This window comes from Olea europaea, chromosome 8 (genome assembly GCF_002742605.1).
Source record: "Olea europaea var. sylvestris chromosome 8, O_europaea_v1, whole genome shotgun sequence".
NCBI lineage: Eukaryota > Viridiplantae > Streptophyta > Magnoliopsida > Lamiales > Oleaceae > Olea > Olea europaea.
Genome location: NC_036244.1, coordinates 13,190,537 through 13,214,212, shown reverse-complemented (window position 1 = coordinate 13,214,212; position 23,676 = coordinate 13,190,537). Strand labels below are relative to the sequence as shown.

The 23,676-nt window shown below is 34.5% G+C and overlaps 3 protein-coding genes across 3 annotated transcripts; 2 read left to right on the top strand and 1 right to left on the bottom strand.

The window, feature by feature from the left end:
- The first annotated feature begins 8,625 nt into the window (after positions 1 to 8,625).
- LOC111399253 (probable calcium-binding protein CML44) lies at positions 8,626 to 9,348 on the top strand. Its single transcript, XM_023026516.1, has one exon. It carries the CDS (start codon positions 8,801 to 8,803, stop codon positions 9,272 to 9,274), a length of 474 nt encoding a protein of 157 aa, XP_022882284.1. The 5' UTR covers positions 8,626 to 8,800; the 3' UTR covers positions 9,275 to 9,348.
- A 1,972-nt stretch (positions 9,349 to 11,320) lies between these two features.
- On the top strand, positions 11,321 to 11,950 carry LOC111399251 (probable calcium-binding protein CML44). Its single transcript, XM_023026515.1, has one exon. It carries the CDS (start codon positions 11,391 to 11,393, stop codon positions 11,844 to 11,846), a length of 456 nt encoding a protein of 151 aa, XP_022882283.1. The 5' UTR covers positions 11,321 to 11,390; the 3' UTR covers positions 11,847 to 11,950.
- A 508-nt stretch (positions 11,951 to 12,458) lies between these two features.
- LOC111398848 (TOM1-like protein 4) lies at positions 12,459 to 21,630 on the bottom strand. Its single transcript, XM_023025972.1, has 10 exons — positions 21,470 to 21,630; positions 20,169 to 20,311; positions 18,756 to 18,834; positions 18,432 to 18,530; positions 18,221 to 18,334; positions 16,314 to 16,483; positions 15,420 to 15,501; positions 14,154 to 14,239; positions 13,882 to 14,073; positions 12,459 to 13,419 (listed from the first exon to the last, which is right to left on the bottom strand). Exons 2-10 carry the CDS (start codon positions 20,273 to 20,275, stop codon positions 12,771 to 12,773), a joined length of 1,578 nt encoding a protein of 525 aa, XP_022881740.1. The 5' UTR covers positions 20,276 to 20,311; positions 21,470 to 21,630; the 3' UTR covers positions 12,459 to 12,770.
- Between the last annotated feature and the right edge of the window lie 2,046 nt (positions 21,631 to 23,676).

Here is a 23,676-nt window from a genome sequence, read left to right as displayed (position 1 = left end):
ACGTGGGCTTTGGCTTAACACACACTAGATGATTGAAACGCACGAAAAGTAATTTTCGAGAACTGAATTATAAAACAGAAATTATGCAAGGACAAAGGGATAATTTCGGGAGAGTAGAAAATCAATTCTGATTTTTTTGGAATGAATAAAAACCAGGGTATGGGGGCCTATTTATAGATGTTGAAAGGTTGTGTCCCAACCGACACAACTGCCGAAAAGTTGTGTCCAAAAGACACAAACTGTTTGGACAGTCAACCGTCACTTTGGACAGTCAACCGCCACTTTGACAGTCAACCGGCTAAATTCTAGAAGTACCGTACCACGTGTCACACACAGAAAATTCGGGGAAGGAAAAAAATTAATATTATAAAATATATTATTATTATTATTATTATAATAATAAAATAATATAATTAAATTTTATTTTACCAAAAAATATATATCAGCTTGGCCTAAGTCCTCGACCCACAACCTGTGACCCGTGACCGTGCCGTGTCGAGCCGAGCCGAGCTGGCTGGTCGGACTGACGGCAGCGGCGGCGCGCGCGTGTGGGCTTTGGCTTAACACACACTAGATGACTGAAATGCACGAAAAGTAATTTTCGAGGACTAAATTATAAAACAGAATTTATGCAAGGACAAAGGGATAATTTCGGGAAAGTAGAAAATCAATTCTGATTTTTTTGGAATGAATAAAAACCGGGGTATGGGGGCCTATTTATAGATGTTGACAGGTTTTGTCCCAACAGACACTACTGCCGAATAGTTGTGTCCGAAAGGCACAAACTGTTTGAAAGACGCCACTTTAACAGTCAACCGCCACTTTAACAGTCAACCGGCTAAATTCTAGAAGTACCATACCACGTGTCACACACAGAAAATTCGGGGAAGGAAAAAAAATTAATAACATAAAATATATTATTATTATTATTATAATAATAACAAAATAATATAATTAAATGTTATTTTACCAAAAAATATATATCAGCTTGGCCAAAGCCCTCGACCCACGACCCGTGACCTGTGATCGTGCCGTGTCGAGCTGGCCGGTCGGACGGACGGACGGCGGCGGCGGCGCACGCATGTGGGCTTTGGCTTAACACACATTAGATGAGTGAAATGCACGAAAAGTAATTTTCGAGGACTGAATTATAAAACAGAAATTATGCAAGGACAAAGGGATAATTTTGGGAGAGTAGAAAATCAATTCTGATTTTTTTGGAATGAATAAAAACCGGGGTATGGGGGCCTATTCATAGATGTTGAAAGGTTGTGTCCCAACAGACACAACTGCCGAAAAGTTGTGTCCAAAAGATACAAACTGTTTGGACAGTCAACCGCCACTTTGGACTGTCAACCGTCACTTGGACAGTCAACCGCCACTTTGACAGTCAACCAGCTAAATTCTAGAAGTACCATACCACTTGTCACACATAGAAAAATCGGGGAAGGAAAAAAATTAATAACATAAAATATATTATTATAATAATAATAATAAAATAATATAATTAAATGTTATTTTACAAAAAATATATATCAGCTTGGCCCAAGCCCACGACCCACGACCCGTGACCCGTGACCGTGCCCGCGTGCCGAACCGAGCCGAACCGAACCGAGCCGAGCCGAGCTGGCCGGTCGGACGGACGGCGACGACGGCGCGCGCGCGTGGGCTTTGGCTTAACACACACTAAATGACTGAAATACACGAAAAGTAATTTTCGAGGACTGAATTATAAAACAGAAATTATGCAAGGACAAAGGGATAATTTCGGAAGAGTATAAAATCAATTCTGATTTTTTTGGAATGAATAAAAATCAGGGTATGGGGGCCTATTTATAGATGTTGAAAGGTTGTGTCCCAACAGACACAACTGTCGAAAAGTTGTGTCGAAAAGACACAAACTGTTTGGACAGTCAACTGTCACTTTGGACAGTCAACCATCACTTGGACGGTCAACCGCCACTTTGACAGTCAACCGGCTAAATTCTAGAAGTACCGTACCACGTGTCACACATAGAAAATTCGGGGAAGGAAAAAAATTAATAACATAAAATATATTATTATTATTTTAATAATAAAATAATATAATTAAATGTTATTTTACCAAAAAATATATATCAGCTTGGCCCAAGTCCAAGACCCACGACCCGTGACCCGTGACCGTGCCGTGCCGAGCCGGCCGGTCAGACGGACGGCGGCGGCGGCGCGCACGTGTGGGCTTTGGCTTAACACACACTAGATGACTGAAATGCACGAAAAGTAATTTTCGAGGATTGAATTATAAAACAGAAATTATGCAAGGACAAAGGGATAATTTCGGGGGAGTAGAAAATCGATTCTGATTTTTTTGGAATGAATAAAAATCGGGATATGGGGGCCTATTTATAGATGTTGAAAGGTTGTGTCCCAACAGACACAACTACTGAAAAGTTGTGTCCAAAAGATACAAACTGTTTGGACAGTCAACCGTCCCTTGGACAGTCAACCGCCACTTTGACGGCTAAATTCTAGAAGTACCGTACCACGTGTCACACACAGAAAATTCGGGGAAGGAAAAAAATTAATAACATAAAATATATTNGCCCAAGCCCACGACCCACGACCCGTGACCGTGCCGCGCCGTGCCGTGCCAAGTCGAGCCTAGCCGGCCGGTCGGACAGACGGCGGCGGCGGAGCGCGCGTGTGGGCTTTAGCTTAACACACACTAGATGACTGAAATGCACGAAAAGTAATTTTCGAAGACTGAATTATAAAACAGAAATTATGCAAGGACAAGGGGATAATTTCGGGAGAGTAGAAAATCAATTCTGATTTTTTTGGAATGAATAAAAATCGGGGTATGGGGGCCTATTTATAAATGTTGAAAGGTTGTATCATAATAGATACAACTGCCGAAAAGTTGTGTCCAAAAGACACAAACTGTTTGGACAGTCAACCGCCACTTTGGACAGTCAACCGCCACTTTTGACACTTTAGATAGTCAACCGTCACTTGGACAGTCAACCGCCACTTTGACGGTCAACCGGCTAAATTCTAGAAGTACCGTACCACGTGTCACACACAGAAAATTCGGGGAAGGAAAAAAAATTAATAACATAAAATATATTATTATTATTATTATTATAATAAAATAAAATGATTAAATGTTATTTTACCAAAAAATATATATCAGCTTGGCCTAAGCCCACGACCCATGACCGTGCCGTGCCGAGCCGGCCGGACGGCGGCGGGGCGCGTGTGGGCTTTGGCTTAACCTACTAGCATGTAGGTTCTCTCCCCCTTAAAGACTATTGGTACCCCTTGGGGCCCAAACCCAAGTCCCAAACTTGAGCTATATAAGGTGGTTTATATTCTTCTAGTTTTCCTATGTGGGATTGGTATTTTCCAATTTCCCACCTATTTTATTTTAACATCAAGTGGGCATCTTTTAGCCTTAATTTCTCATTCACCCTAAATTGGTTTTGAGAAAATAAATATACCATATTAATCTACTCATGGAGTAGAACACATTCGGCCAAAGAAATCTTATTTCCGATTAGCGAGACCCACTAAATTAATTGGTCAAACCAACTAATTAAAACCAATTTTTTCAACAAAAACTCCCGCACACCTCATTTCACGAAACAGACTCAATGTTTCAATTCCATAACCATTTATAGCATAACCCATCAACATAGAATTCCAAGAAACCTTGTCAATTTTTACCACTTGTTCGAACAGTTTTCTGTCTTGTTCGAACAGTTTTCTGCCACTTCCTACATGACCACACCTGCAGTAAAAGTCAACAAGGGAGGTAGCAATGACCTGATCAAAGTCAAGGCCGATTATGGTAGTTCTAGCAATAACTTGTAAACCGATCAATGCAATGCTGGCACAGGAACTGACCACACTGGCAAGGCTGGATTTGTCCATACTCATGTTCATCTTATTCATCTTGCAAAAGATATCTAATGCTTCAATTGGAAGTCCGTTTTGACTCAGACCCACAATCATGGCATTCCATGAAATCAAGCTTTTCAATGGCATACTATTAAAGATGCACTTTGCTTCTTCAATTCTCCCAAAAGTCGAATAAATGATGATCATGGAATTAAGCAAAACAATATCATAAGTTTTAAGCTCACTGAATAACTTTCAAGCATCATTAGGACTTCCACATTTGGCATATGCATCAATAAGAGCGCTGGCGACAACAAGGTCAAACATAATTCCTAACTTGTATACACGAGAATGCAATTGCATGCCATTTTTCAAGAAGCCTATACTACTGCAGACATTCAAAACACTATCAAATAATAATATAGCTTCCATAGGATCATCCTTGACAATGTATCCTGCAATAAAGGAATTGTTGGAATTGGTTCAAAAGTAATTGAAAAGTTGGTTGAGTATTAAAATCAAAATGAAAAGGTGTGACTTTGTGTCAATTTCAGTCGAATAGTCGAACTTGATCCGATGGTCAAATTACAAAAGTAAATAGACCAATTTATTCTACTCGTCGAGTAGATCGTCATGGTATATTTGGAATCTCAAAACCAATTCTGGATGAATGAGAAATTGCGATCCAAATTTGGAAAAATGAAGTGTTTCAACTTTTCGAAAGGATGCAGGTTTGAAATGAAGTGTTACAACTTTTCATGAAAAAATGCTGAATTTGGGGTGTGTCCCTTCACCCACAACCTTTCAACTTCTATATATAGGACCCCTTGGATGTTCATTTGTAATTCCATATTATTCATTTTATGTCATGTTGCATCAAATACTTTGTAGAAGAGATTATATCTTGCATCTAAATCATGGTTTTGGTAGAGAGGGAATTCCGTTCGAGTTCTTGGTCGAAGTCATTTGGAATGCTCCTATGGCTCGACGTGGTCATTGTATCTTGGAAGATGATTGTCCAAAAATCGTTAGCACTAATGCGGGGCAAATTCATCTTAACAACAAAGTGTTAAACACTCGCCTCGGCCAATCCATCACTTGCATTTCTTTCCTCATTTTCTGATTTCTCTTAATAATGATTTGATTTCAGAAAATGTTCAATGTTCGATCCAAAGAATGACTTATTTTAGTTCAAGAATCGAAAGAAATGAATCCATATTCATACATTCGGATTCGGTAACTGTTATTGTTTTGGTAACTTTTACGTTTTGCTTCTCAAATCCTATTTCAATAAGTCAAAATTACGTTTTAATTTCACGCAAATAAACAGTATATTTTTTGTGAATATAATATGCACAATATCGATATAATATTCCCAACAAGAATTCCATATCACAACACAAGGATTAGGCATGAGTTCAAATATTCTTGTTGCTTCATTCACGCTACAGCAATTTGCAAACCCAGAAATCAAAGCAAACATAGAGAGTAATCATCCGGATCCTTCATTGCGTTTAATACGCCACTTGCACTATTCAAATCACCGCACTTCCCATTCATATTCACAAGTGATCCTCCCAGAAGAGAATCAAATTCCATACCATCAACAATCATCCTAGCATGAACCTGTTTTCCACAATCAAGACTTCCCCAATCCGTGTATGTGTTGTTTCTAGAGTTTGAAGTTACTCCTTCGAAAACAATCCGATAGAATCACCTGAATGTAAGAATTAATCAACAGGATCCAAAATTATAATTCGAGCCCACCGACTTCATGATATTTCCTTAAAACGAATTTGCTGCCTTCAATGGTGCTAAAGGCGTCCAGCAATCGTTTCTTAGGATAGAACGAATTTTCGTCTCTTACGGAAGCAGCACTGCAATTTGCAGGAGTTCCAACGAACTCAACGAAGTGTGTTTTACTTCGAGAGAATATCAGAACGAGAGAGGGGGGAATGAGATTCAAAGCACAGAAAGTTTGCAATGAAAATTGTGTAAATTTTCTGGTAGAGAAGCAGGTTATTTATAGACTTGTTCGTGGCCATTCGAACAGTCATCACCTTTCAGACAAGCCTTAAAAATCCGAACAGACATGCTGTTCTTAAAAGTCATGTCTGTTAAGTCGGTTAACAGTCGACTGTTTAGTCGGTAAACAGTCGACTGTTTGGTCGGTAAACAGACGACTGTTAAAAGAAAATAAAACACCCCGGAATAATAAGCCAAAATTTAAATTTCATAATGTACCCAAGGATTTGATTATTTACAATTTGGCCCAAAATTTTAAATAAATTTTGTCCAAAAAATTAATTTAGTGCAAAGGTCCACCCGCACCGCATCGAACCGGACTCGGACACGTGCCGAGCCGGCCAGTCGAACAGACGGCGACGGCGGCGTGCGCGTGTGGGTTTATGACAGAACCCAATAGGATATAGGTCTTCCCCCTTCTAAAGACTATTGGTACCCTTTGGGGCCCAAACCCAATTCCAAACTTCTACCTTAAAAACCATACCAAAGTTTCCTAACTTTCCTATGTGGGATAAGTGTTTAGAAAATCAAATTCTTCTATAATACTTAGTTTATGTGGGTTACTTTAACACTTAATATTTCATTCAATTTTAAATGATTTTCGATAAATAAATATATCACGTTAATCATCTCGCGGAGTAGAACGTGAATATGCTAGGTCCCGTATTAATTAAAAGGTGGATTCCACTGAAATTTGGGCTCAAAGTTGACCCATTTCATAACCATTTTTTTTCCAACATCTCCAACAATGGTGGTCAATATGACCATATCCAAACTCCAAACACTACCCGTTTGCCCAATTTCCAAGTTCAAGAGATCCTTAAAAAGCTTCAAAGCAATTCTTGGATACCCATCTTTCGCATAACCATGAATCATTGCATTCCATGCAATCCCATTCTTTCTCGGCATCTCATTAAACAATCTACGGGCAAAATCCAATTCCCCAACTTTCGCATACCCCGAAATAACCACATTCCAAGAAAATTTATTCTTGTTGGGCATCGACATAAACAAATTCAATAAATCACTCTTGTGGGCGGACCCAAGGGGACCCTAGGCGTCATGTGACCACCTAACTTTTGAGATTTGAATTTATTTATTTATTTATTTTTTGGTGTGGATAATTATGCTTGGTATCAATTGAAATCTAAATTTTAATATAAATCAAAATTAACAATTAATTTTTTAATAACATATTTCATGGAATCCCTAACTTTTTAACTTTTATCAACATATATTGAAAATTTAATTTTAATCTACACCAAACAGAAGCAAAATCACAATAAATTTGAATTTTTTTCTCTTTTCTCTTACTCTATCTTATGCGCACCATCACACATTTTACCAAAACCTTAACCCTTCTAATTTTTTAAAATTTTTCTATAAATTATCATATCTACTACAAATTTTCACTTTCCAATCAAATTTTCAATTAATTAGAACTTAAATTTGCATATTCTTCTGTCATATTTGTGTATATAGAATGTGACTGAATTAATTAAATTCAATTTAACTTATATTTAAAGAATTGTATTTATTTGATTGAATATTGATTATATATTTTTTCTTTTGATCACTTGAATTGATTGTTTGTATTAAATACACTATAAATTTTTTAAATATAAACATGTATTTTTTTAAGATGAGCAAAATATTAATAAAGAAATATTTTTTAAATGTAACTCTACATTTTCTAGGTCAATTATAAATCATTCAAAAATCAAGAATAAAGTATTTGATTTTGTAAAGATTTTGATTGTGCCCCTAACTAAGAATCTCCGTGTCTGAGTCTTGTCACCACATTTTCCGCATCCTTCAAAATCGGTGTTCCAAGTAAACGAATTTCTTTGCATCATTTCATCGAAAACCTTTCAGGCACAAGATATTTCCCCACATGTTACATACAGTTGCTTTACGCGATTGGCAATGTTGAGAGTGGAAAAAAGGACACCTCTTTTGAGGAAAAGGAGGTGAAGTTGTTGTCCTTGGGGAATGGATTTGTGGGTGTCGAAGGAATTGATTAAACGTGCATAGGAATACGAGTCATGAATGTCCATAGTAAACTGGGGCTGCTAACGGTTATTCATTTGAGATTGAGATTTGACGGCCTGTACAATTTTCAGAGTCAAAGTTTTGCTCTTGAGATTTCCATTCATTTTCTATTTTCCTATATTTTATATATCCGTACGTACGGAAAGGACAACTTATATGTCATCCACCCGTGTTATGCTGCAACTCCAGCACACAGAATTAGATTGGAGAGATATATTTTGGCTAATTTAAAAAAAATTCTTTTTATTCATCAAAATCCCCATTATTTTTAATATTCTTTTTGTTCTCAAGCACATATTTTTTATTAAAATAATATTATACGTAAATTTAAAAATTTTCTTTTATAATTATACATTCTCCATCAATCTACTATTTCTTAGCCAAAAAAGAGGTTCAAATATGCTCTTAAAATTAAAAATTTATTTAAAAGTAATTTAATAAAATTAATATTTGATTTTTATCGTGAAATGTTTAGTTAAAATTAATATTTGATTTGGATTTCTAATCATAAAGAGATGATTTTCCAGTGGTTTATTGAAAAATTGTTTCAAAATGATTCCTCAAGACAAAAATGAAGAATTTTGTTGTTTTTTTCCAAGAAATTTCTTGGAAAATTCTTCCAGCAGTTTCAACCACAGGAATATTATTAGGATCAAAAAGATTTGTATGTTCCGTACAATAAAGAACATTCTCGGATTTTTTTTTCCCAACAATTGAAAAGTTCAATAATCTACCTCCTACATATACTGATATACATGAACCTACAGGGTTATATATATCAATGTATTCATGAAGAATTTGAATTGTTAGACATAAGCTCGACTGCTACACGATACAATACGACATGTTTCCTCTAAGTAGGAGCCACCTGCAACGAATTTTCGATAAGCTCGACAAAAATGGAGATGGAAAGGTGAGTATCGATGAGCTAATGTGGCTTCTTCAAAGAATTGGTAATGATACCTGTAGAGAAGATGAGCTGGAGTTATTGCTTGGCAAAACTAGTCTTGATTTCATTGATTTCTTGTTCTTTTACGACGCGATTATCAACATTGACGAAAACAGATGTGAAGACGATCAAGTTAGCTTAATCGAGAACGATCTGTATAAAGCATTCGCGGTTTTTGACTCGAATGGTGATGGTTTGATTTCGAGCGAGGAGCTTCAGAATGCACTGTCCAGATTTGGGTTATGGGATGATCATTGCAGCAGCCTCGACAGAAAAAGTAAAAGTATCATCAATATGTATGATACGAACTCAGATGGATTTCTTGATTTCGAAGAGTTTAAGAACATGATGTTGTTTGCAAAATCCTAGAAAGTCTATGTTGAGTATATCTTTGTACTAATGTTTGTTGCTTTATGAAAGACTTTTCTCTTCGATTATAGCTAGTCATTTTTGCGAATATTCTCTGCTGATTTTTCTTCGATCATAAGTCTACATTTTTTTTTCTTTCTTACTACAATAGAATTTACTTTTCGGGCATTCCTTAATAAGTATAATTCTTTTTAAAAACATAGCAAGCCTCGAAAGAATGAAGTAATTGATCATTTATGACATACATTTATGGCATATCTTTAATGCACGCAGTAAATGAATATTGTAAAAAACTAATTTTGTTGTAGTGTCTATCTTTGCAATATGACACAATCTAGGGATTGTCCATTGGGCATGGTAAAGTCGATCGTCCTCTACAAAAATATCTATCTTAGTATTGCAGATCTCGGCTTACCAGCACATAAGTATAACTAGCATAGACAAGGGCATAAAATTTGATAGAAACTAGCTTGACTTTTTGAAAGCGGTCAACTTGGCATTAGGTTTCCAATCCATGTTCATGATAAAAGAAGAGCGGATTCAATACCAAGATGCCTTCTTATTTAGAAAGTGCTTTTAAGTATTACGCTATGCTCGAGCTAAGCTTGATGATGAGACACGGTGTTGTGAGTTTCGATATGAAATATCTAATCAATCAATCAATTAATAGAGGACACTTGTTGTCTCATTCCTCTCCATACATAAGACTCTCAAAGCTAGCTATCACTCTCTACATAGAAACACTCCATTATATTTTGTAACAATTTGATTAATGTTTGTTTATGACAATAACATCAGTTGTTTCGAGTATATCATTTCAAAGACTTGTAAATTTAGATGATTATTCATTTTATCCTCATTTTAGGTCATTGTTTTTCCTGCATCTCTCTTGAAAATTTAATTATAAATTTCAAATAAAAAAATTCAATTTAAGTTGAACCTATAGAATAAAAAAAAAAAAAGAAAAAAAAACGTTAGAGAGAGAGAGAATAACTTCTTTTTATATAGTACTCCAAATTGGCAATTTGCTATTCTCCAATTGTTTAAAACATGAAGGAGTCTATTGACTACAAACCTAAATGTTAATCTTCATAAGAATTCCTTGCAAAATGATGATTTTCGAATCCGTTTAATATTGGGTGAATATTATAGTTGACGGTAGTTTTGGAGTTAAAATTTGAATTTCGAAATCAATCGGAGGTCACATGGTCTAAGTGTCTAACATCTTTTATAATATTTTACTCCATATAGGCTTGTTTCCATTTTCACGTGGATTAAGAAAATGTAATTAATATAGCTGAAAACATAAATTTTACTTACATTAAATAATGGTTTAAATATGAGTAATTCATATTTGTTCATAACAAGACACATTAAATAGAGACATATTAGAAAATTAAGAAATCAACGATACTCTCACAGAAGAGAGTGACCTATAATTTGGGGCAAAAAAGGAAAAGTAAGCCTACTTTTATGGGATGGGTGAGTACTTCTTTATTGATTTTTCGGAAGAAGTAAAAAATACTCGACGAATGATTCCAAATTTGAACCGCTTAGCCAAATTTCCCCTATGGTAATGGCTCTTGAAGAGTGGGAAGAGTAGATAATATTCAAAGACAGCCTTTCAGGATGTCAAAGAACAATATTGTGAGAACTAGATCGATGGTGATGGCTAGATTTGTGGTTGAATTCGATGGAGACAAAGGAACAATCCTGAGAAATCTATGATTTCGTGTACAAAAAAAAATAATTTCACTCCATTTTAGAGTAGAATTAGGAGAATGCTGAAATTTGTTCGTTTTTGGACAAGAAACTTCCTATAAATTTCATCATATGATCTGAATCACACAGGTTTTCATATAACAATGTCGATGACTTTGTTCTTTTTGTCAAGAAACTTCCTACAATGTTCTTCCCTCAATTTCAACCACAAGTTAAGAAGAAAATGATTTGGATATTCCGTGCAAAAAAGGACAACCTTAGATTTTTTTTTCTCATAATTGAATAGGACAATCTTTTACCTTTTATATATTAATATAATAGATGCAGCAACTCCAAGCATACAGAATTTGACTTGTTTGCCTTAAGCTGGGCTGCATAAAAACTCAAACGCGACATGTTTACTCTAAGTACCAACCACTTGCAAAGAATTTTCAATAAGCTCGACAAAAATGGCGATGGAAGGGTGAGTACCAATGAGCTTATGTGGCTTCTTCAAAGAATAGGTATGCATCCATGCAGAGAAGATGAGCTGGAGTTATTGCTGGGAAAAACGACTCTTGATTTCATCGATTTCATGTTCTTTTACGATTCGATTATCGACACAGATGACATCAAACGCGATAGCTTAATCGACAACGATCTGCATAAAGCATTCGAGGTTTTTGACTCAAATGGTGATGGTTTGATTTCAAGTGAAGAGGTTCAAAATGCATTGTCAAGATTAGGGTTGTGGGATGAGCATTACAGCAGCGAGGACTGTAAAAGTATTATCAATCTGTATGATACGAACTCTGACGGATTTCTTGATTTCGAGGAGTTTAAGAATATGATGATGTTTGCAGAATCCTAGGAAGTGTCTGTTTTTCTTAATTAGCAGACTTCTAAATATCAAATTTGTACTGAAATATTTAAACTGGATCTTTTTTCAAATCAGTTGCTGAACTTTCATGAAGACTTTCTCGTTGATCATCCCTAATCATTTTTGGGAGAATTCTACAATTCTTTCTTCAACTACTTTTGCACCTAGCATACAAGGTATTACAATATTAGCAGCATTTTCAGTTGTTATTAATTAGGACAGGTCGCCTAGTGAATTATAACCCAATTGTGCTATGTACATAATACATAATGGTTTTCACATAAACATGACGTGAAGAGAAACAACTTGTTTCAGAATTTCTTCAACCAAATAAAAAATATATTACCCCCCCCCCCCCCCACACACCCACACCCACACCCACACCCAGAAATAACTAAATATATAAACCATTATGTGACTCTATCATGTACAAGTAGCATTATTCATTATCTTGATATTAAAATTTGATACCGAGGCCCATCTATTCTTTAAGTAGCTGAGCTGGAAGTCCAGACCGGTCATAAACATGATTGTTCATGACTGTGTTCCATCCAAAGTTATGTATAGGCATAGCTTAAACCAGACGAAGTAGATAAAAAAAGATTCATGTAATCGAACCTAATTGTACTGGAAATAAAAGAAGCCATTTGTGCAGCCTAAAATAAGAAAATATACATAGAAATAATCATATATCTAAGTAGTCAGCTCAGCTACAACACGTCACCAGCTATATGCACAAAGGTCTGAGGCTCCAAATCATCAAAACACAGTACTCATAAATTGCTGCTTATAAATCAACAAAGTTCCCATGAATCTTTATATGAAGGTCCCGGTAATTTTCAGAAAAAGAAAGCTATTTTGATCAATCAATGCTCACTCTGTACCATCCAAATAGTTCCAACTGATTAACATCAGTTAAAAGGACCTATTGGGTTTAGGAGATGAGGACTTGGCTTTTGCAAAATCAACCAAATCTTTGAAGAGTGCATCTTCAGTAGAATTTTCTTGTCGGGTAGTGGCAGGTGATTTGATCGAGAGATTCTGAGTTTGCCCGACTAAGCTGTCATAAGAGCCACCAGATTTGCTGCTTGAGAGAGAAAGACCACGGCCAAAAGAGTTTTGCTCGAAAAATTGTTGTCTTTGGTTATGCCGGGAAGGTGGAGGAGGGAGTGGGCTGGAGACAGGAACATCCCAAGGAGCCGGAGGCAACTCGTCAGAAGATTTACTTTTTGGAGCAGGTTCGTCGTACGTGAATTCTGGAGAAAACGTAGATGCTGTCGGATTTACCAAATCATCTGCAGGGGAGGTGGACAACTTCGGGTTCACATTAGGGGTTGTGTTTCGGTCCTTTGACTGAGATTGAGCAGCAATCGAAGTTGATCCTGATCTTCTCGAAGATTGTTCTGATTCATAAAAATCCCCACTAAGATAATCCACCGTATCAGACTCAGAACTAGTAGGTTTAGTTAATGATGGTGGAGGAAGAACTGGTTTGGTCCACGTAGGTTCACTCTTTCCAGCAATGGGCTTCTGTGACAGTCCTTGCAACGTATCTCTTGATGATCTGCAATGAATACAGTAAAATAACATCAATACGCCTTGCAAGAAGGGAATACTGTCCAACTTCATGTTGATAAGATACAGAAAATGTTGAGACTACACCGAGGCATCAAATTCTACGTATATGCTAATCTTTCTAATTTTAATCCTATTTCTCCAAGAATAGAGTTGATTCAACTCGGGTTAGATAGTCTTGATTAACTAGAATTTCTATTTTGATTAGATATGATATTTAGAAATTCCGTTATAATTAAGCTCTTTATTCTGTAATTGTGAGCGAAGAGAGCTAATAATGAAAGCAAGGTTTGTCCTAAAAAATGTTTTCCTTGATCTCCAGTGAAAAGAGGAGAAGCTAATGTGTGCTTTTCCTTCATAGTCATCGATATTTGCATATTCATTAAGCAGCCCTTGTAGAATGCACCAAGTACGACAAAGAAGAATTCAAACAAGAAAGTAGTTAGTTAACCTGTGTGCTAACTGAGCAAAATCCCCTTCCGACTCATTATCCTCGTGATTGACATTCAAAAGAGGGGCAGCTGGAGTTTCTGTTGTCCCTAATGCAACTGTCGTGGTTCCTCCGGCAATTTCATCATGCTTGCTAAGAACGCGTTGCAGATTATCATTCAGTGCTAATCCCTTGAGTAGAAGATCCTCGTCTCTGAAAAGAAATATGGCAATTGCTCTCAGAAACTTAATTAAATTCAAAATTACCAAAAACAAGATAAGCTATATTCTCACACGGTATTATTCACAAGAACAGTGACTCGCTTTTGATATGAATGACACTGTTCAACAAGGTCAATGATCACCTCATCCTTTACACTCTGCGTCCAAATCCAGAAGGTTAACAAACAGTAAATATGAATAATATACAGCAGAAATATTGTTCTTCCTAAAGAAAGCTTGAATGTAAATGAACCAAAAATATGAATAATCTACTGCAAAAATAGCGCTCTTCTTACAAGAGATCCGTGCTTTGAACTTATTTATAACAAAATGTAGTCTGCATCAAGTCTGTCACTCCGTAGAAAAATCACAATAAATTACCTTAAGAAATAACCCACTTCTTTCCTCAATCCCAATAGAGAATATCAATTTCCAAATACCACATTCACCCAACACATACTAATTTTTATGCCATTTTCAAAAAATAATTGTTAGTAGCTAAGAAGACATGCTAAGTTGCTAACTCCATTAGGTATTCTTAATCCACTGGTTCTTAATGAAGATGTCCCAATCAGATCATGCCAACAGTGCTAGTAGTAGTCAAAGCATTCAAATCCATAGTGTAATAGTTGGCAATATTCGATCATTAGAAAAAAGAAATGCCTAGGGAGAGAAGGTTGTCTTCCGGGGAAAATACTTTTGGCAGCAACAGGGTTAAAAAACAATGTTAGTCACCCAACTTATTGCTTTTTTTTCACTTCGGTTTTCCTCTTTTAACTTTAATTTTTGTTTAAGTTTAAGCATTATGTCTCTCTTTCTGCAGACCAACATAAATTATGGTTATTGTTTGTGCTCGTATAGCATAAAAATGATTTACTGGGGAGGGCCATAAAATTAATAGAAAATAATGATGCGGCTAGTAAAAAAATTCAATAGCAAGAAAAATCATTCAGTGCATTGTTTTCATTTTTCCAGACAGACAAACCCTTGTCTTGTTATGCGTTTTTCCAAAGTAACAAGAAGAATAGAATAAGAATCTTAATCTTCTTCCCCAATCCCTTACAGCCCCTTCCCCTTGCCACTACTTCCATGGCCACCATGTAAGCATTTTGTTAATTAAACATAGGTAGATGGAGTGATTAAATTAATACAAAAATGGAAGTTCAGTATCTAATTTGGAATAAAGAAAGTTCGATGACCAAAGTGAAACAATGCTATAAGTTGAGGGACTAACATTGTTCTTAACCCAATTTGTAACACTGGAGGAATAAAGCAATGAACAATATCCAGTCTTACAAAGAGAAAAAAGACAACACAAAATATAAAAGAATTTATAACCTGAGGATTCTTTGGATCCAAGGCACGAAGCATTTCCATCAAAACATTCACAAGTCTCTCAGCGTTTTGTATTTCAGGCAAGCTGCATCAGAAAACAGAATATCTTAAAATTAAGGACTGCAGTCCATGTGAATATGGTACTCATGAGCATAATTACTCAAGTACTTGGAAAAGAAGTACAATACTAACTACTGGAACTTACCATTTAGTTCACTTGTGAGGGCTACAACTTCTTAAGCTTTTATTGTTTAAACTAAGAAAATGGTCAAGTGAAAAACTATAGCATCAGGACAGAACAACTTGTTGAATGTATTTAAACCAACCCCATCAAAGTTCTTGTAAAAATTGTTATGCTTTTCAATCCTAAGGTGAAGCAAACTAGAAGCATGTTTTACTACGCTTTAAAAATTTACTGACAAGTAAATAAGTTTCAAAAAAAAAAAAATGGTTAAGTTGGAAAAAATAGAAGGTTTGGCAAAGCATAAATGTTATTAAAAGATAACTCTTTGAAATGTAGATAGAGATATACTTCTCAGAGAAATCAAAGTAACTTTTAAACTTAGCCAGACACGTTGCATGCAGTTATTTATTTGGACAGAAAGTTTAACACTTGCTTTAAGTAACTTGTTATACTTAAACGTGAGTCATCCAAACACGTTGGGAAACAAAGATCTAAACAAATTATTTAGCCAATAAGTGTTGTCATGTAAAGTATATACCAATCATTTGCACTAAACTCTCCACTTGCTAAGACCAAATATTGAACACCGCGGAGAAAGTTAAAAACATTTTTCAGTTCACAAATAAATATCACAATAAGAATGAAACCCTTTTATACATGTGTATAAAGCTTCATGAACGATGCAATGCACAAATTAACGGAGAAGGATATACCTGAATCCAGAGGAATCAGACTGAAGAGAGGCCTGGACAGCAGCTTCCTCATATGCAGAAGCAGCAGCTTCCTCGTATGCAGAAGCAGAATACTCTATTGGGTGTGTGTGTAGTGGGGCGAATACCTGTTCGCTATTTTCGCCTCGAGGTGGGAATTCTACACCAGCAGACTGTCATTATAAAAGCTACCAAGTGAGTTCTTGAACTGAACTTTAATGGATAAGTGTGTAGTAATAGTGGGTGGATTCCTCAAAATTTTTATCTAAAAGGTGGCTTGTGTGTGTACTAACACTTTATAAACATGAGCCAGATATAGGCTTACTCGTATACAAGTCATGCTGCAAAATACAAAAGCATAAGAAAATTAGAATGTAAACCGACACGCTGCAGAGACCAACCATTACATGCAAAGTTAAAAGTCGGTGATCTGGTAAGCAAAAGGCACTGGTCTCTTTAAGGTTAAAAGAAAGAAAAACAAACTAAGATTTTTTTCATTGTAGTATCTAGTATAGTCTAATACTAAATGCACAAGAGTTCTGCAAAAGAAAAAATATTACTCAATCAGAAAAGCTCCCCCGTCTCCCTCCCTCACCCTCACACACATGACGAAAAAGCATATAATTGATCTGGTATGTATTTCTTTGCTTCAATGTAAATTATTTTCTAGAGGATGTGAAAATTGACTATATTCTCTTGTATCTGGTAGCATTATGCTCGATTCCAGAATTAAAATTCTACATATGTAATAGCATTTTAAAAATGAAATTAGCTTCCGGCCAAATCATTTTTCTGATACATAATTTCACCAATCGCCCAACCATATACATGCAAGCACAAGAATGTTCACAACTTATCAAAAAAAAAAAAAAAAAAAAACACTATTTCATCCATTTTCATTTCCACAAAATGGGGGCCAAACGGGGCTATAGGGTTGTACTATTCAAAAATGTATTTTTTTCCTTTCAAAATGAAGTTCAAACAAGGGCTATATCTACAAAAAAATTATTGTTGCGCTACAACAAGTGGGCATTTATCCTGTGTGCATTTTCAAATTAACTTCATATTTTTCGTCAGTGGGAGATAAATTTCAATGCATAACTCAAAGGGATTCATGTATCGACAGATAGCTGAAAAAAACAGCCTTGACATTCAACATAAGCTTTAAGATGAGAGAAAGAAGGCGATATATTTGAGTTAATATAATCTGCTTTTAAGAGCTTGCACGCATCTTAAAAGTTTGTTTTCCATACAGATCCCTCTAGCTACTTAAATAAATATTTTGTATTTTGTTTACAAAAAAGTTTTCCCCAAATTGAGATAACAATATTGTAAGAACTTGACGACTTTGTACACTATGTAAAACAAAAACTTCCACCCCAACTTCTTTTAACACTCAAGTTATTTGTGTACTCAATTACCAAGGAAAAGATGCCAGAAGCCAATAAAAACTAGGATGCATGTATCCACAGATAGATGGAAAAAGCCACACAATAAAAGCATTCACATGAGAGAGAGAGAGAGCAGGTAGTAAAGGTTGTTTAATAGTTTTTTTTACATGGAATTTATCTATCATCTGTTTTACAAAGCTTAAAAATACTAACTGATGCTACTGTAATTGTAAAGTAGAAAACAATATTTCTCCTGTAGACATGTCACCTTTTGATGGTATTTTATCAATAGGAATATAATATCAAGGTATAGTATTAGCAGAATGAGCTAATAATAATGAAATAACAGAAGTTTGAAAGTAAAAGCCAATCTACTTGGAGCAAATAGAGATAGCGGCATGTAAGCTCAGTATAACACACAAAACGTGATTAGACACCACTGCAAAGAGTTAAATGAACTTTATTTCTACAAAATAGAATTGTGCTTAAATATAAAATGCAAAAAGAGATGTAAATTACCTTCAGCTCATTATAGGCAGCATAGTATTGGGAAAACCTTCCCCCGGGTCCCCCAAAGGCTTCTTGCCAAGTGTCTATTAAGATTAAGATTTTCTCCCTCACATTTAAATCAGGCTGCAAAAGTTAAATTGAAAGCTTGTATAAAAGGTACATTAGGATTTCGCATGGTATAAAAACTAAAGATATCATGAGCAAATAAGACTATCACCACCTTCTTCTTTACAATTTTGACCATTTCGTGTAGAATATCCCGCTCAATGATCTGCTGAAACAGATTCTCTCCACAATTTTTGGTAAGAGTCTCCAGAACCTAGAACGAAACATATTTGTAAATTTTGACCAATACGGCTGCCAACATTCTAATACAAGTATACCTTCCCCAAGTCTACATAGTAAATCACTAAATCTTGAAGAATATGCTGTGTACAAATTAATGCTTTAGATTTATCATGTTACAGAAATTTCTCGTGTTTGTAAATGTATCAAAGAGGCCATGTCCAAGACTAGGAGAGACGGGAAAACAAAAAATACTCACAAACAATGCAAGGAGCTGTATCTTAGGGTTTTTACTTCCCAATCTTTTCTTGAGTATCTTCAGTGCACCCTTTGCTTGCCTGTGATTTCAATTTCATGAGACCGAGATGATGTTATTCATCTACTTCAACCTTCACAAGAGAACGTTAAGGGGCTAAAACTACAAATACAAAATGAGATCTGGATTCAAGTTTTCAGAATATATACAATAAGTCCCGTTTAATTCTCATTTTTATCAAAATGCATTTTTCTCCTTCTTCTTTTTAACCACACATTTTTCATTAAAATAATATTACACGTAAATCAAGAATTTTCCTTATTTTTCATCCACGCATTCTCCATCAATCTACTATTCTAAAATTCATTTTTTTCCATAAAAATGGATTTCAAACACCTTTATACACACACACACACACAAACACAAAATTTTGGATTTGCATATAATATTATTTTATTGAAAAATGGGTGGTTGAAAAAAAAAAAAAAGAGAGAGAGAGAGAGAGAGAAATATATATTTTGAAAATAATGGGGATCAAGCAAGGACTTATCCTTCAAAATTTCAAGCATCCAGATCAGATCATGGGTTGTACATGTACGTTTACATGCACTATTGCCCCAAAGACCTTATTACACATCACATCGTGTCACCCACATTCAATCATCATAGTTGCACACTTTTCAGAAGTCCAAATTCTACACTTGGAACTCAAAATTTTGTTAGGGAAAAGGATACCTCATAGGACATACATTTCCTTGTTTAATCATGAAAATATCTATTAATAGCGAGATGGATATCCATGTATTATTATTCAGTGACCCTACTTAAAATCACATTCTGGCTCCTCACTCATCCATTTCTAATGCATGTAAGGGATCAAGTATTGCCAAAACTTGTTAAGGGAGAAAAACAAGTAGACGGCTTCTAAATGCTTACAATCAATACCGAAAATCTATCATGCAGAGCTTGTATGGCTAAGCTTAAAAAGGTTCACTTATGTCTATTTGTAAGTAACAAGTAAGTATAAAAATTAATTGAGCAAAATTGAAAATATGTCTCTTACAATAAGGTAAAAGTTTATTTTAACCTAATTAAATTTTGTCTAATTAAAAATGAGAAAAAAGGGAGCTTATCCAAACATGTTGGGAAAAAATCGTTGATTTTTAACCTTAGCCAACCATGCTCATGGTATAAATAAAATTTCAGGTCACATATGAAAAATTCTCCAGCTGCCAAAAAGTCTTCCGTGGTACAAACATGACCATTCAATATGCCAATAAAACTGCAAAATCAATGATGTGAATAAAGACTCGAAAAACAAGAGCCACAAAGGACAAATATACAAATCTATTCAAGTAAAAGTCACACTGGAAAAATAAATATGCATTTGCAAAAGCAAAGGTAGTGAAATAATACCCAGGATCCATATTTATGACGTCGCATAGCTCTAGATTCACTGCCCAGTCTGGACCAATCAACATATCACCAGTTGCCCTCTCAGCAATAGCCGCCGCGTTAGCCATATTTGTCTATTTTCTAACGCCGGTTTCTTTAACTTCCTATAACAAATAGTAAATCGAGACAGTCAATCCACGTCGCCTACTAAATAACTTGGGCACCTACAGAATACAGACTAACAGCATAGCAAAGAAATCCAAAGGAAAACATCTACAGAAGAACAGGCACACCCATTGTACATATAAGACACACGTCAATAGATCTGATTCATTCTACCATGAGTACATATGCAAAAACAAACTCAAAAACAATACGAAAACCCAGAAATAAACTGATAATTTCATGCTCAAATATGCACAACGGTATTGATGCAACATGAAAAGAGTTAAAAGCCTATTCAAGGTGAAATACTAGGATTAAGTAGAATTAAAAATTGATGTTATCTTTTAATTCAGTTTATTTTGATGTTATCTTTTATTTCAATTTATCAAGATAGAAAGTTTGATGTCATCTTTTATCTAGATAGAAAGGAAGTTTGTTTAGTTTCGAAATCCTTCACTATATAAAGGGTACTCAGGGAATCATTTTAGAACAACTTGAATTTTATGAAATAAAACAATCCTCTTTGCCCTCCATTCTTCCCTTTTTGATCTCTTTAGTCTCTTTATCTTATTGTTCTTTATCAAGTTTGTGCATATCCGGCATCAAGTATACTCAAGAATTATATATGATGATCAAGTATCCTCAGCAGTAAAGTAGGTGGTAAGAGCAAGACTTATAATTAAGAAACCAAGCTAAAATTCTTTTCTTTTAGCAATAAATGTGAGCCCACTAATAATTCAAACTAATAAAAATCATCAAATGAATTGAAAATAATAATAATAATAATAATAATAATAATAAACAATGAGTAGCCAAAAAATCCAATTCCATTTACAAAAAAATAAAAAATAGTAATAAAAATAAAAAAATAGTAATAAAAATAATAAAAGAAAATCCAAGAAAATATAGCTACAAATTCCAAAATCAAACACCAACAAATTAATTGCAAAAAAAAAAAAAAAAAAATAATAAAAAAAAAATCTTAAAGATCGTGTCTTTCCAGCAAATAAGAGAAGCAATTCACAGAATCACAAGGATCAAGAATTAAAGGAAACAAATTCAGGCAAAGAAAATTCCAAAGCAGGAAAGAATTAAAGGAAACAAATTCAGGCAAAGAAAATTCCAAAGCAGGAAAGACGGGATCTTTAGAAGATTACCTGTCAGAACCACCCCACCGTCCCGTTTAGTCTATTGCGATATACTGAATACAAGAATTAAGATTTATGACTGTGTATATATTTTGAAGAATTAAGAGATTTTGCTGTGTTTTGTGGGGTTTTCGTAAATGCAGCCTAAAGCTTCGACTTTTACTATGTGCAATTCTAGAAATTTTTAAATGCTAGAGTGACGTGTCTTTACTCCTTTAACATTTGTTAAGGTCGGACAGGCTATAATTTATTAGAAATTTGCAACCACGGTCTCCAAAATTTATTTTTCAGGTTCAGATTCTATTCAATTCTTTGTAATTTTAGAACATTGTTTGAGGCCCATTTTATTGTAATAATAAATTTTGAAATAATAAATTGATGAAAAATGTATAGTTAAAAAATAAAAAAATTAAATTTGCTGGTAATATTATTTTACTGAAGAATGTATAGTTCAAATAGAGAGAGAAAATATATATTTTAAAAATAATAGGGATCAAATAAAAGAGAACTTTCTATTTAAGTACAATAAGGTTCTTTTGGATGGAAATCGTCAAAAACTTGACTCTGTTTGTAACGAGTTCTTTAAAAAAAATTCTAATTTATTTTCAATCAAACATTATTCTAATAAAATAATATTACACATGGACTCACAACTTTTGCCTATTTATAGCCCCCATTTGGCTCCTTTTTTTTAAAATTAAAATTGATGGAATGAACTTTTTTGGGAGGAAGAGTGGTTGAAAAAGAATTTTTTTTATTTACGTGTAATATTATTTTATAGAGTAATGCTATTCATAGTGAAAACTGTCAGTAGTCATCCTATGTGGCATACATTTGACAATTTGGTATTTGATACATAGATATGGTAGTTATTTTTTGAATTATACATCAAATGAAAAATTACCAATTGTATGTCACATAAGGCAACTGTCGGTAATATTCACTGCAAATAATATTATTCTATTTTATAGGAGCTTTTGTGATTGAAAATTGGAGAGAGAAAACTTTAATTTAATTTAATAGTTGCCAAGCTAGGGCATAATCACGCATTCTAAAAAAATTACTTTCACAAAATTTATTCCCAAGAAATCTACATAAAAAAGCACATGGGATCGAATATTTGTTTCCTTTTCTTCTTCTATTTCTATTTAACCTTTTTCAATTTGTTTTCGAAGATATTTAGGTGACTGATAAAAGTACTATCAAAGAAAAGTCTATATATGACTTTTTAAAAAAGTATAAAATATAAAAAATTAACAGTTTCATCGAAAAATGACCCACTTTTACCTATATTGAAACTTTGAAGATCTCAAAATCAAAACAATTTTTTCTAAAAGAAATAGTTATCCAAATGCTCCAAATTATAAAGTTTGGAGACCACCCTGCAAATTTCTCTAATTTATATGTCAAAATGGTTTACCATTATTCTCTCTCGTCTACGGTACAATCATTAGTCTTTCAGGGCAGAAATATCACAGTCCTGTCGTTATTATTCTTTAGTTTTGACTTTCCTGTTTCTTGACGATTATGCAAACAGAATACCATAAGCGTGTTTAGAAATGTCAAAGGGGACCACAAAATTGTGAATATGAACGCGACTATGTTTACATTGACCATTGCAGTTTGACCCTTGTCAGCCTAGACCAATTATTTCTCTTCAAGTGCTTTGAACAAATTTATATTCTCCAAAATTTTATAAATTATTAATTCTTATAAGACGGCCGGCTTGCTCGGTCTAATAATGACGAAGAATTTATCTGTCGATTTAAATTAGAAAATCTTTAGTCTTATTCTCAAATTCTCGACGAATGAAAGTTGAGTTTCCTGCATTAGAAGTTGAGAAAATCGTGCATTAGTCCAAGATTTATGGTTCTCGTACATTTCTTGTTGAAATGAAGGTCTACATCTCCCTATGTGTAGAAAATCTAGTCATCGATTGAAAAACAAAATATTGTTAAAATCAACTTGGGTTGAACAAAATTTTCGAACCGAACCAAACCGAGTCGAGCAGTTTTTTCTTAAATTAAATACCTGAACGAATATATGAATCGAGAATCGACGGGTTCGATTTCATTCTCGATTCTAGATTAAGAACCGAATCTATCTAATTTTTTTTAATTTCTTTGTTTTAGATTACCTAAATTATTTTATTTTATTTTTAGTAAATTTGTTAAATAGTTAATTTCATAGTTATCAGACCCGACTCGAACATCGAC